The 12,971-nt window shown below is 37.3% G+C and overlaps 1 protein-coding gene across 1 annotated transcript; it reads left to right on the top strand.

The window, feature by feature from the left end:
* The first annotated feature begins 466 nt into the window (after window positions 1–466).
* On the top strand, window positions 467–8,276 carry LOC113950618 (exosome complex component RRP43-like). The gene is made up of 10 exons (XM_027650601.1): window positions 467–574; window positions 1,172–1,235; window positions 2,319–2,392; window positions 2,937–2,982; window positions 3,945–4,050; window positions 4,138–4,183; window positions 4,443–4,539; window positions 5,125–5,245; window positions 7,501–7,607; window positions 8,058–8,276. Exons 6-10 carry the CDS (start codon window positions 4,145–4,147, stop codon window positions 8,171–8,173), a joined length of 480 nt encoding a protein of 159 aa, XP_027506402.1. The 5' UTR covers window positions 467–574; window positions 1,172–1,235; window positions 2,319–2,392; window positions 2,937–2,982; window positions 3,945–4,050; window positions 4,138–4,144; the 3' UTR covers window positions 8,174–8,276.
* The last annotated feature ends 4,695 nt before the right edge of the window (window positions 8,277–12,971 follow it).

Genomic DNA, 12,971 nt, shown 5'->3' with positions numbered 1-12,971 from the left:
GAGTGTTAATTATTTCTCACCTGAAGCACTGCATGAAGCATATTTTGTAATTTTATATTTTCTCAAAGGTTCTAAGAAAAATTGTAGCATTTAAGATTGTTTATATATCATTTTGTACGTCTGAATGCGGTCCTTGAACTAACAGATATTTCAGACACAGTTATAAAATTATACTTTCTGCGTTTCTTGAAAACCATTCTACCCGTCTGTTCAGTAAACACTTCTGTTGATTTATAACTGATATTATTGAGGTGAAAGCTAGTAGTTTTTGTTAGGTATATGTGCAGACAGGTTCCTTGTGAGGAGGAAGCATTTTCAAACAGAGTGTAGGAAAACAGATCAGTTCAGAGTTTTCTCATCTTTCCGTAACCATATTGCTAGGCAGCTTTGCTTAGCATTTGCTTTACCATGCTGCTAGGCATCTTGATTCTCCAGTTATTTATTGTTGTGCATTAGTGCTTGCTTATCTTTTTTTTTTTTACTATCTCTTGCTTACTCAAGAGCTTGCATGTGAACTTCTCTTTCTATTTGTTTCAGAACTGTGGAACCATTGGAATATTACAGAAGGTTTTTGGTGAGTAAAACATGAGATGCCTGTATAAATTGCCTGTAATGAATTTTTTCTTTCTTGTGGTTCTTCAGATCTAACACGATGGAATATTCTTCAATTTCTAACTTAAGGGTCTTGTACTGTGCAGTTTCTGCCTGATGGTATTTGAATGTTATGGGTTTTTGGGGGTTGTTTTGCTTTAGTTCACCCTCTTTAGAGCTCCACTAGGTGGGGATGGAGGAGGGGAATTGCCTACGAAACCTTAGCAGTGCAGACAGGTGGAAACTCATTTTAAGTTACCAACGAGTATTCATTCATGGATGATGTTCTGAATCTAGCCTGTAGCACTTACCTTTGAGACAATCAATTTATTGTTATATTTTCGAAATAAATTATAATAAATTTTAAAAATCAGAGATTTTTTTGCAGGCCTAGAACCACAAACTACTTATCAATTGATGAAAAACCAACTAGAGTGTGACCAAGTTTTTACTAGCATTTTTCAGGCTGTATATTTCTGCTAAAAAGAATATTATTTTATATCAACTCCTATAGCATAAATATTACTGTATTATTTAATAAAATATATTTTCTAATTTGAACTTTGTAATTTTTGTTTAGAAAGAGAACTGTCGACCTGATGGAAGGGAGTTAGGTGAATTTCGAGCAACCACTGTCAACATAGGCAAGTGCTTATTTGGAATAATAATAATGGGGGAGGTGTTATTAATATCAGGTTATAATAGTGACCTTAATGACTTGCTAATCGGTTTTCTTGGTTCTTACTTTGAAACAAGGAAGAGAAAGGATTTTTATTTACCATTTCAGTAAGCATGAAAGAGAATGCATGGCACAGTAATATACTTTAACATTGTTTTCAGTCCTGATCCTGGGCTAATGTGCACAATGTGATTACTCAGGTCTGCTCCTGTCCAGGTACGTGCAGCACAATTTAGGTGGTTGTGGGATCTTATCTCTCTCTCAGGTCAGCAGCATATGTTATAGATGCTGAAGGCAGCGACAAGGCATACACTGACCAGCACAAAATTATGCCTGAGCATCTTGGGAGGGACACTGAGTCCTGACTTCTGCTGTGTTCTGAGCTTGGTGGGCACCTGCCTCAAGCAGAGGCAAAATGAGCCCGCAATGTGCCCTTGCTGCAAAGAAGCCAATGTTGTCCGGGGCTGCATTAGGCACAGCATTGCCAGCAGGTCAGGGGAGGTTATCCTGCTCTCTGCTCAGCACTGGTGAGGCTACACCTGGACTGTTGTGTCCAGTGCCGGGCAATGTATATAAATACCTGAAGGGAGGGTGTGGAAAAGACAAAGCCAAGTTCTATTCATTAGTGCCCAGTAACAGAACATGAGTCAATGGGCACAAGCTGAAACACAGGATGTTCCCTCTGAACGTGATGAAACACTTCTTTGCTGTGAGAGTGATGAATCTCTGGCACAGGTTGGCCAGAGAAGTTGTGGAGTCTCCTTCCTTGGAGATAATCAAAAGCCATCTGGGTACAGTTCTGGGCGACCAGCTCTAGGTGGCCCTTCTTGAGTAGGGATGTTGAACCAGATGAGCTCCAGCTGTCCCAGCCTCAGTCATTCTTTGTGATGGTTTAATATAGAGATTCTGTCCCACTCTGGATTTGAGATGTTGTTTATCCTCTGTTTAGTATAAAATGATGGAAAGTTAACACTTTGTGAAGGTGGATGTTAATTAATGCTCTCTGAATGAAAAATAGATTTTATTGAACAGTACTTTTTCTCTTCAGGTTCAATTACAACTGCGGATGGTTCTGCCCTGGTGAAATTAGGAAATACCACGGTGATTTGTGGAGTGAAAGCGGTATGGTTGGTTTTATTTTAATTTATGTGTTAGCAGAATTTGTGCATTGGTGTTTAGAATGAATCGCCCACAGAGTTACAATAATGTGCCAATCAGACACAATTACAGTCTTTCAGTAGAGTTATTTTCAGACATGAAAGTTAATATAGAATTTAATTACCTAATCCTACCTGTTTACTCTGAGAACACGTATTTTTTGTGGTCCCCATCATGTATGGGAAAAGATGTATACAAATATAAACTCCTTGTTATTTCTAGATAAAAGCTATATAATTGAAAAGTTACTAAATATTGATCAATAAGTGCACTGGGGATTAGTTGGCTGGACTATCAAGTGCCTTGTAGCTTCAACTTTTCTGCTGGCCTGCCATGAACTATGAGCCAAATCACTGCATGCCCCTGTACTGAGTTTTTCCATAGGAAATTTACAGACAAGGACTGATTAAAAGTGGCTTTTGTAAATCTCATTGTAATGATAACTTTCAAGAAAATGACTAGTTGTATATAGAATAGCTGGAAAATCTTGTCTTTTTTGTTTCTCCAGGAACTTGCTGCACCTGCAGCAGATTCTACTGATAAAGGGTATATTGGTGAGTGTGGATCTTGCTCAGGTCTTGTATTGCTTCAGTTAAGAGGCTGTAATGACAGATTGTGTTGGGAAGATTTCTTAAAAGAATGGATTTGGGAAAATTGTATTTCCAAATTGACATCTAGGCAGTGGTACCTCAGAAATTTTAGAATGCCCTCTGCTCTGGAGTTTTCCATGTAAAACTACTTTTTTATTGCTGATTCCAGGCCAGGCTGGAAACAGACCTGCAGCAGGGGCAAGTGTGTATATTAAGAGGGGGAAGGTAGTTAATCTATAAAAGATTATGGCATGCAAGGTTGTGCAAAAGCATGTTAACTTTTGTTTTGAAGACAGTAGACAAAAAACGTAACTCTTAAAAACACTGAAATAAACCCTGTTTATTTCTTGGAAAACTGTAAAAGTCCTGGGGGTACCTCCCTGCTTGAAGTTGCTTTGGAAATAAAATAGTTCTGTGGAAGTGAGAGGTTAGACCAAATCCCTCTTTTGCAAGGCATCTCTAAAGTATGTTATTTTCAGAGAGCTTGGGTTTTTTTCACAAATGTTTATGCATGTTTTTGGTTCAAGTCTAAAGCCTCAGTTTTTAATGACTGATGAAAAACAGATAGCATAACAGTCAAGTCAGGCGGTGGGATGAAAATACTGCTGTTTCTTGATCTACTGAAGAGTGCCTAACACTTAAAGAAGAGTTTGTATGGGGTCATGATAGCCATAGCAGGATTATAAACAAAAAATGGTAGTTAGGATTATGTGTTTTACCATGAAATATATAGTTTCTGAATACAGAGTACTACAAGTTCTTTACAACCAACTCATGCGTAACTTTAGCTTTGAAAGGAGTAGGGAGGCTTGATTGAAAAATTTTTGGTCTTGCCTTGCATTTGAAGTACATAAAATGGTATTAAGAGTGATTGTTGACTTATATCTATTTTTGATATCCCACTCTCTGCTTTTCCTCATACCTAGTACCAAATGTAGAACTGCCATCCCTCTGTTCAGAGAGGTTTCGCTCCGGACCGCCTGGTGAAGAGGCTCAAGCAGCGAGCCAGTTCATTGCAGATGTGATTGAAAAGTAAGAACCATCATAGTGCATTTAAAACACAGACAACTCTGCAAGACAGTTTTCTATTTCCTGTCTTATTCTCTCATGTTATTTTAGTTCACAGATGATAGTGAAAGAAGATCTGTGTATTGCAAGTGGCAAGGTAAGTTGTATATCAAAATGAGGAGGGGAATACTAACAAGATCTCAGTAATGAGATGTTAAAGAAGGTATTTGGGGTTATAGGTTGTTTTTTTGTTGTTTTGCTTTTCAGTCTTCATAGCTTGGTTTACATCTGAAGTGTAAAAAAAAATGGCATGATAGAAATAAGTATCTCTATTCAATGTGGCTAGAATTTTCTTGCCTATTGCACGATTTGCTTAGCTGCTGTGATATCTCACGTGTGCAAACCTTTTTTGATAGCTTGCTTGGGTGTTATACTGTGATATCATATGTCTGGACTATGATGGAAACCTTTTGGATGCCAGTGTCTTTGCTTTGTTAGCAGCATTAAAAAATGGTAAGTCTTCCTTAGAGTAAGGGACATGTTCTGATTAGTTCTGCATGTCTCCATTTCTTGGAGAAATGCATTAATTTTGAACCATGATTAATAGATAACTGGTTCACAGTTTGTTAGGACTGTTTGTTTCCTGTCATTTGAATGCTAAGTTACTAAAATGCAAAGTGAAAATGATGTTATGGGTACCATAGGTGTGTAACACCTGGAGAGACTATATTCCTGGTTTTTATATATCCAGTAGGCTTTTTGGGGGAAAAATACTTTTTGTTAAATATGACTCCAAACTATTTTAATTGCATGGCATTTTGGAAATAGAAAATGCTTCTGTGTAACGATAAATGCCTACCTTGAGGAGAAAAATCAAATACTTCCTTGAACAAGTAGTCCTAAGCTAAATACTTTGCTTGAAATTGAGATTTTTTTTTTTTGTACAAAATACTGTTAACGTAGCCAAAACTCTATTCTGATTGATTTTTGGTGGGTTAAAAGGACAGCTTAAATATTTCAGTAGTCTTGGACATCTTTAGGCCTGCTAAACCCAGCAATGTTTAATATTAGACCACTGTAATTTTTTCATCTCTTCAGTACAATTGCCATCGGTTATTATAAATGAAGAAACTGGTTTATCAGAAGTGAATTTAAAACAGAAGAGTCCTTTGACTATCAGAAAGCATCCAGTTGCCACATCGTTTGCTATATTTGATGAGTAAGTTCATAACTGTTTTGTACTTATGGAAACAACTGTGTCTGTAAAAGTTTGAGTGAAAGACCGAGGATGCTACCAGTGATGCTTCTGCACTTCTAGTGATGAGTGTGCAGCCTCAGGCAGTGCTGTTTAACTCATCTTATATCCAGGCCTCTCTTGTTGAACTGACCTGTAGTTCTGTGATGTGAATGAATATGCAGAACAAAACAGTCTACACAGCTTCTTCCTGTGACTTTAAGCTGAACTGGTTCCCAACCTAAAAGATATGCTTAAAAGTACAGGGATAGGTATTGTTTTAGGTTTTTGACATATCCATGAGATGAAACAATGTTACCAATGCAATTAATGTTTTAGAAACCTATGTAAATAACTGATATAAAAGATATTACTTTTCAAACAGTTTATACTAAGGACATAGTCAACAGAGGAAGTAAGAAGTAACAGTGTAGTTAGAACAACATAACCTCTGGATAACTGACACATAATTACCTAAGGTGAAGTATGACCAGCACTCCTAAGTCATTGTTTATGTAGGAAAAGAATTGAATGATGAGATTTCAGAATAATCACATCTGATAATTTTACTCCTCACCTGAAATTGTTTACTAGCTCTTTGTTAGTCCAGGTATGTTAAGGATATTTTCTGCTGCTGTTTATAAGAAATGCAGTCATTTCTGGTGGCATCCATTTGAAAGTAGAAAATGACAAACAAGACGGTGTTTACTGTACTATTTAAGATTCAGGTCTATTTAGACACATTGGTAGTTTATGACACATTAATCTGTATTCACAGAAGTGATTAGTAGGGCCTTTCACTCAAATAAGAGGGTGGGGAAAACAATTACTTGGTCAAATGTTGACCAAGTGATTACCAAAATGAATCAGAACAGGATTTTATTGGTGCTTTAGAGTGCCTATGTTAATCACTTTAATACCAGTTCTGATGGCTCTGAAATTTGATGTAGACTGAGAGAGTTTGGGTAACATACCGGACAGACACACAATTCACACTTACTTACATATAGACAAAAAAATTGCCTTTGTAAGAAAGCTTTCTATGCATATCTCTCAGGCTTTGTTTCCTTCACTGATATCAACTGTTGCATCAAACAAGCTACTTAAGTCTCCCTTTAGCTCCCAAAAGTAAATATCGAGGGGGTATGTGCCTATGTTGTGTGGTTGGTTTGTTTGTTTTAATTCTGATTTGTTAGTTTTTCTACAGCTCTTGACACAGCCCTCTAAATAAAATGCTTGACATACTCTGGCATTCAGAGGCATTTTTCTTCTGTGTGAAAGCCCTTCTTGAATAAATAAGATTTGTAGGTTGCTGGGTGGTGTGGCCGTGGGTGAGGAGCACTGGTGCAGAATGTGGTGCAGCTCCACAGCTGGCTGCTGGGGTGTTGAGTTGTACATAAAAAATAAATGATACTTTTAACTCTTCATGTGTCCCTGCATCACACAAAGGGCTGATGTGTCACAGTGTTAGACTTTTAAAAAGCAGCACTTTTGTACAGGGTAGCTAAGGACTTATGTTTTTGTTACTATTGCTATTAAATGGCAATCTGAAATATTGGTGAGGTTTTAAAGTTCAGCTTTAAGTTCAAGCTTTTCTTGTTGAACAAAGTTGGCTTATAGTTTAGATCCTCTTTTTTTTTCCATTGATTTTGCTCCATTTTTAACTTAAATGGTTCAAAAATAACAGTATTTAATCTCTCAAAGATATGCATCGTGTGATGTATGACAGTTTATTTTGTATGCTTTTAGGACAGTCAAACACCCTGTAAATCCATTTTTTAACTATTCCCAGACTGAGTGATGTTAGAGTTCTCTGACAAGAGACTGAGAACTACTTTGGTGAACTTACCATTGGAAATGAATTTTGCATTAGTAGAGATTAGTGCAGGCTACGCCCCATACCAGTCTTTGTGTAACTACACAATGAGTGACTGCATCCTTCAAATGGCAGTTTAGTGGCATTTTCCTGCAATACACGGATGTCACAAATCTAGGAAACTTTAGGCATAAAGCTGTATTTTCAGTAGACATATACACTTGATTATGTGGAATTTCCCATATTTTTTGACTTTTTAATTTTTTTTAAATCAGTGCACTTTGGTAAGAAAACAGCCTGGGCACTAAATCCATCTACAAGTATTTTGTAAGACTACAGTAAAAATTAATGTTACCTGTATTTTGCAATAATGTTAATGGAGCAATATGTACAAACATGTCTGCACGCGTTTTTCTTTCACAAGCACATTACTCATTGTTGATCCAACTGCTGAAGAGGAAGATTTAGCAACTGGAACAGTAACCATTGTCACTGATGAAGAAGGGAGACTATGTTCTGTCCATAAACCAGGTACTTCCAAATTTATTACAGTATATTACATATAGGTTTATTATTAAACCTATGGAGATGCTAACGTTTAGGTCAAGAAAAGACTCTGTATCTGCTTTGTTTTGTAAGATTTGGGTGCTTTACAGTAACAGAGTGTCTGCTCAAATACTCATTAAATTACTTGCTCTTGAAATTAGTTTTTAAGATGGTGGTATGACTGAAGTTCAAAAAGAAGTCACAGCTTGACTTAGGTACAGCAGAGGACAGATTTTAAGCATGTCTTCTATTACAGCTCTAGTTTTTTTCCATTATCTTTACCTGAGGCTAGAGCTGGGAAAGCTGCATGATCCCCAGGTGAAAGGTGTGCTGGTCATGAGAATTACTATATTAATACTCTTATTTGGAAATCACATTTAGAGATACGTAACTGAAGTATAAGTAGAAAATCAAATTGTTCCCTTTAATTTTTAGGTGGAAGTCCTCTTACAGGAGCCAAGCTTCAGGACTGTATCACCAGAGCAATTACAAGACATAAAGAAGTAAAGAAGCTGATTGACAAAGTAATAAAAAGTATAATGTCCAAGTGAACGAAAGGAGAGAGCTTTTAAAAAATGGATTTGTAAAAATTGTATTTGTTACAGTGTTCACAAACCTTTTATACTAAATAAACAAATACCAATAATACCTTTACAAAGATAATTTTTTCTAAAACGGTTTTCACCCTTATTCTATGTATAATGCTGCTGAATGGTAAAATATACAAGATAAAACATTCTGTTAAAAAATTTAAGTAACTTAAGGAAACCAGATCCTAGCTGCTTTATAGATGAAATTTCTAGGTTCTGTAGGGTTGGGTTCCAAAATCAGTTCTTTTTTTTAGTGTAATGTCAAAACTTAATTTTCCCACCAGTAATAAACCCCACAAATTTGACTTCAAGCTTTCTCCTTATTAATCTGAAAAAAATCCCCGTTGAATCAATTTTTTGGGGGGGAGGCAACTCTCATAATTTTGGAGGGGCCGGTGTGCCTCTTTTCCTTTTACTTTTTGAGTGGCTACCTGAATGCTGTTGATGATGCAGGTGAGCTGCTTGTGCTGCTGCTGCTGCCATAGCCATTTGATGCTGCAAGAATCAAAACTGCTGCCATGAAGGAGAAGGGGGAGAAAAAGCTTGCTAGTGTTGACTATAAAGCTTTCATGTCAGGAAGAATGAGAGGAAGGGGGGGGGGAGGGGGAAAGCAGAAAAATGAGGAAGCACCAGGTTGACAAAAGGAACACACCATGTACTGGGGCAATGGGTACAGTCAAGCAGCACCCAGGACACAGAAGTCCGCTGAGGGTACAGCTAATATTTTATACGTGTATGTACCCAGTTTTGGTTTTTTTACCCTTTCTCTTCATTGCAGTAACTGCAGTAACTCAGCAACTTCTGTGAATGTTTGGGTTACACAGTGCATTTTTAACATAATACCTTCTCAGTGTATGCATCATGTGTATTTTCTTTATGTATTACAAAGAGATTGTGTGTGCTGAAAAAATATTAAAATATTTTCGTAAAGCATCTGGACAGAATGGTAAAAGGAATGCTTTGCAGAGCTGTTGCTTCCATGTACTGATTGTAGCAGTGCTACATTTGAACTTGCAGGTGCTTACATTCATGCCAGTTTAAAATCTATTGGCACCTGCCAGAGCTGATATAGATAAGTGCCACAAGCACCCCTTGAAGGTGGATGGCTTAAATGAATAAAAATAAATTCAGTGCTCCAAGCTGAGAGAACCACAGATAATAAATCTTGCATGATAGTTTGCCAAGTTCAAAGTTTTTTGTAATTTGTGAGACCATAGTGACATTAGTTAAAGAAGTCAAAAGGGCAAGATTTTTGATTTTGGGGCCAAGAATTGTATTTTTTTTGTTTGTTTGGTTTTTTGGGGTTTTTTATTTGTTTGTTTGTTTGTTTTAAACTCTGTCAGAGTGAGGTTGCTGGATTGCTTGTATCTGTTGCTGCTGCTGCTGCAAGGCTTGTTGCTGTTGCAAGGCCGAAGAGAGCTGGAATCTCTGCTGAGGAAGGTTTTGCCCAGGTCTGTTCATGGCAGAGCCAAGCTGAGACAACGCTGAGAAAGGAGAACAGGAAGGCAGGCAGGTCAAAGAGGTCAGGTTGAGTTTGTCAGGGCTGAGGAAGGAAGACATAGGAATACAGTGTAGCAGGAAAGGGGGATCAGTAGAATTAGTTTCAGAGTCAAATTGAAAACAGTGCAGAGTAAGGTATACATGATATACATACTCAGAACATAACTAGATTATGAGGTGCTTGTGGAGACGGGTTTCTCACACTAGATGTTAAGCACAGAGTTAAAGAAATACTCCTCAATGAAGTCTGGCATGGAAGTTCCCATCATTTTCTTTTTGTATTAAATATAGCTTATTTTCATGTGATACAATCAATTGACTGCACTTAACTGCCAAACAAAACAGAGAAGTGCATATGTTAAAAGTCCAGTATTTCTTGTTTAACTCATATGCTGATAATAATCAATAAATTGTTCTGATCTAACATATGACTTCTTTAAGACCAAACCCCGTTTCAGTGTGAATTTATCAATATACACACTTAACTACAAAAGGGGGGCTCAGCAAGCACATACCTGTGGCTTGAGGTTGCATAAAATTCCCTACTCCAGTCAGGTTAATTACAACAGCTTGTTGGGCAGATAATGCCTGATCTTAAGTGGATGGACCTTGGTCAGACTCCTAGCAAAAATGAAAAGCTTGATCCTTATTGCCAAACTTTGGTATCAATGAATAAGCAAACAAAGCCAGTGTGAAGGCAAACTTTTGAAGTGTTGCTTAAAAATATTTAATGCTATGTCGTCCAGTGCATGTAGGTACAGGCTATAATGCAGTCACTACAAATAGAACAGATGTTGAATGCCCCCAGACAGCTTTGTTTTGGCAGAAATGGTACTGTACCCGTTACCCTGCAGAAGTCCCATATAGTTGTCAACTTCCCTGTAGTCTAGCAGAGACTACACTTTATGGTTGTAGTCTTATGACTGTTTCCTGTCCCACTTCCAGCCCCAGAGTCTTCAGGTGACCCTGAAACCATCCATGTGCAAAGGTCCTAATCAATCAAAGTATGCAAAGCCTGACACTTTCCCATGTTCATATTGTGCCACACACTCCTTAATTTCATAAAAAATACAAACCCTGCTTTTAAAATTATATTTTCAGAATAGAGTAGTTCTCAAGTAATCACACAAATAGAGTAAGTGGAGTCTGACAGTATCTCCTGAAGTCAAAGGGTGCTGAATTCTGACCTCTTCTAGAACTTAAATTATGCATTGTTTTATAACATAGGGAAATAAAGCATTATATTCACAATCCAAGCAAACTGCATGGCTTATCAGTTAGATAAAGAGCCTGGTGCATTCCAGGAGCTGTGATGCTTCTTTAACATAACCATATGATATAATGCCACTAGGATCTAAGTAAACCAGACCACAAGATTGCATGTTAAGAAGACAACATCAGCTCTAAGACTGATGACTAAGACTTGCAGAGTCATAGAACCATATGGGGAAAACCCTAAGAATGAGGTGAGAATGCATCTATTCTGTTGGTAGCCAAGAAAATTGTTGGTCTTTATGGTTTGTTTCCACTAAGCACCGTGAGTACGTACGTTCTTGTCCTTATAAAAGATAAGGGATCTAATGTTCATAATAGCTCATTTTAGGTAACAACCCCCTAGTCTTCCTCTAGAATGCACAGAAAGAGGGAAATTCCTTAGGCCAATTTAACCAATGCAGAGATTGATTTCCTTCACAAGAACTTTCTACCACAAGAAAGGCTAAGCTTACATCAGCTTTTTTGTAAATGCCCTTGATGTTCAATGTCTAGACTATAAAACCCAAGAGTATGAGCTAGCATGATATTTTTTCAGTAATTTAACTAGTAACTGACATTCAGACATTTGGATGCTGTGAACAAATCTGAAAGTTTCCCATTAAACTGTCCCAAATTCCAGAACAAGGTTGTGACACAGGAGACTATACACCATAAAATATTTGAGACAGGCATCTTGTTTATGAGCAGTCTACAGTAGCACAAGTGAAATTATTATGACAAACTTCAGTATCCAGTAGAGACTATTTGGTAAGCAAAAGTCTTGCATGTCTGGGAAGACAAACACAAAAGCAGAGCAGCTAGGTTTCCCAAACTGCTGCATCAGTGTTGTTAAAGATTTTTAAGTGCAGGTAGAACTAACCACTCAAAATTTGTCATTTTGAGAATAGGTCTCGATCAGGACTTTAGACTTTTTCAATGCTTAAAGCCTTTAACACCCATTGCAGGCAAGAGTAGTGCAAATGTCTTAAGATTACAGCTTTAAAGCCAACTGATTCTTCCTCTGGTGCAAAGAAAATTCTGTTGAACTACAGCAGTGAGGATTGTAAGCCAACTCACAGCAGTGTAAGTTTTAGTTAACTCTGTAATAATCGTGACAACATTTTTTTCTCTGTTCATCTGATGTATCTGCTAGTTATGATAAACATTAACACTAAGCTGATTTTACACATACAGTAGGCTGGCTCTCTTCATGATAGAGTTAGACAATGCTCATCCAGTGGTTTTGTTACAGCTCTTTTATACAGGATACAAATAAAGAAGTATAACCCAGTTCCAGCCATAGCAACAGAGCCACTGCAGTCTTTGCTGTTTGAGAAGATTTAGGAGGAAGACTTTCCTCTCTCTCTGCTACAGATCTGTTGGGTAAAGGCTCGTTTACTTGTGAAGGTGGGGAGAACAGGAGAAACTGTTTCATCCATGCACCCCAGACTGAGGGCTGTTAGCACACACCTGTTCTCCCTGTTGCTGAGGACTACAGGTTGTAGGCTGCTGAGGTTGTTGCTGTGGAGAAAACTGTGATAGCTGCTGCTGGAGTGGGTTAAAAATAAGTGAACAGCCTGGAAGCTGTTGAAGATTAAAAACAAAAGGCATGATTCAATCAAACTACTGAGTTTCCCACTGTTCTAGGATGAACATAACATTGATAATGACGTACTCCTTAGAGGTTTCTTTTTTGGTTTGTTTTTTAATTCCTTTAAAATCAATCAGTTTACAATTGCTGCTGTTTGGGAAAAAGTCTTATGTTCTGAAAACAAACCTGCATGAAAATATAGTGAGATATGTCCACAGAAAAATACATTTTAATTATTCTAATTAAAACAGTAGATATTGTACTGATACTGAAAATGTAAATGTTAGCCTTCAAAAACTTTGCATATTATTTCCTCTTTCAGAATATTCCATTGGATTTTAATAGATAGTGAGATGATTGATTCCTCTCCCTTACCCCAGGTTTAATTGCTCTGATTTCAGCCAAATATTCTTA

This window comes from Corapipo altera, unplaced genomic scaffold, assembly GCF_003945725.1.
Source record: "Corapipo altera isolate COAL_440 unplaced genomic scaffold, ASM394572v1 0, whole genome shotgun sequence".
NCBI classification, from domain to species: domain Eukaryota; kingdom Metazoa; phylum Chordata; class Aves; order Passeriformes; family Pipridae; genus Corapipo; species Corapipo altera.
Note: the sequence above shows the minus strand (reverse complement) of the source record. Positions and strands in the feature narration are given on the sequence as shown.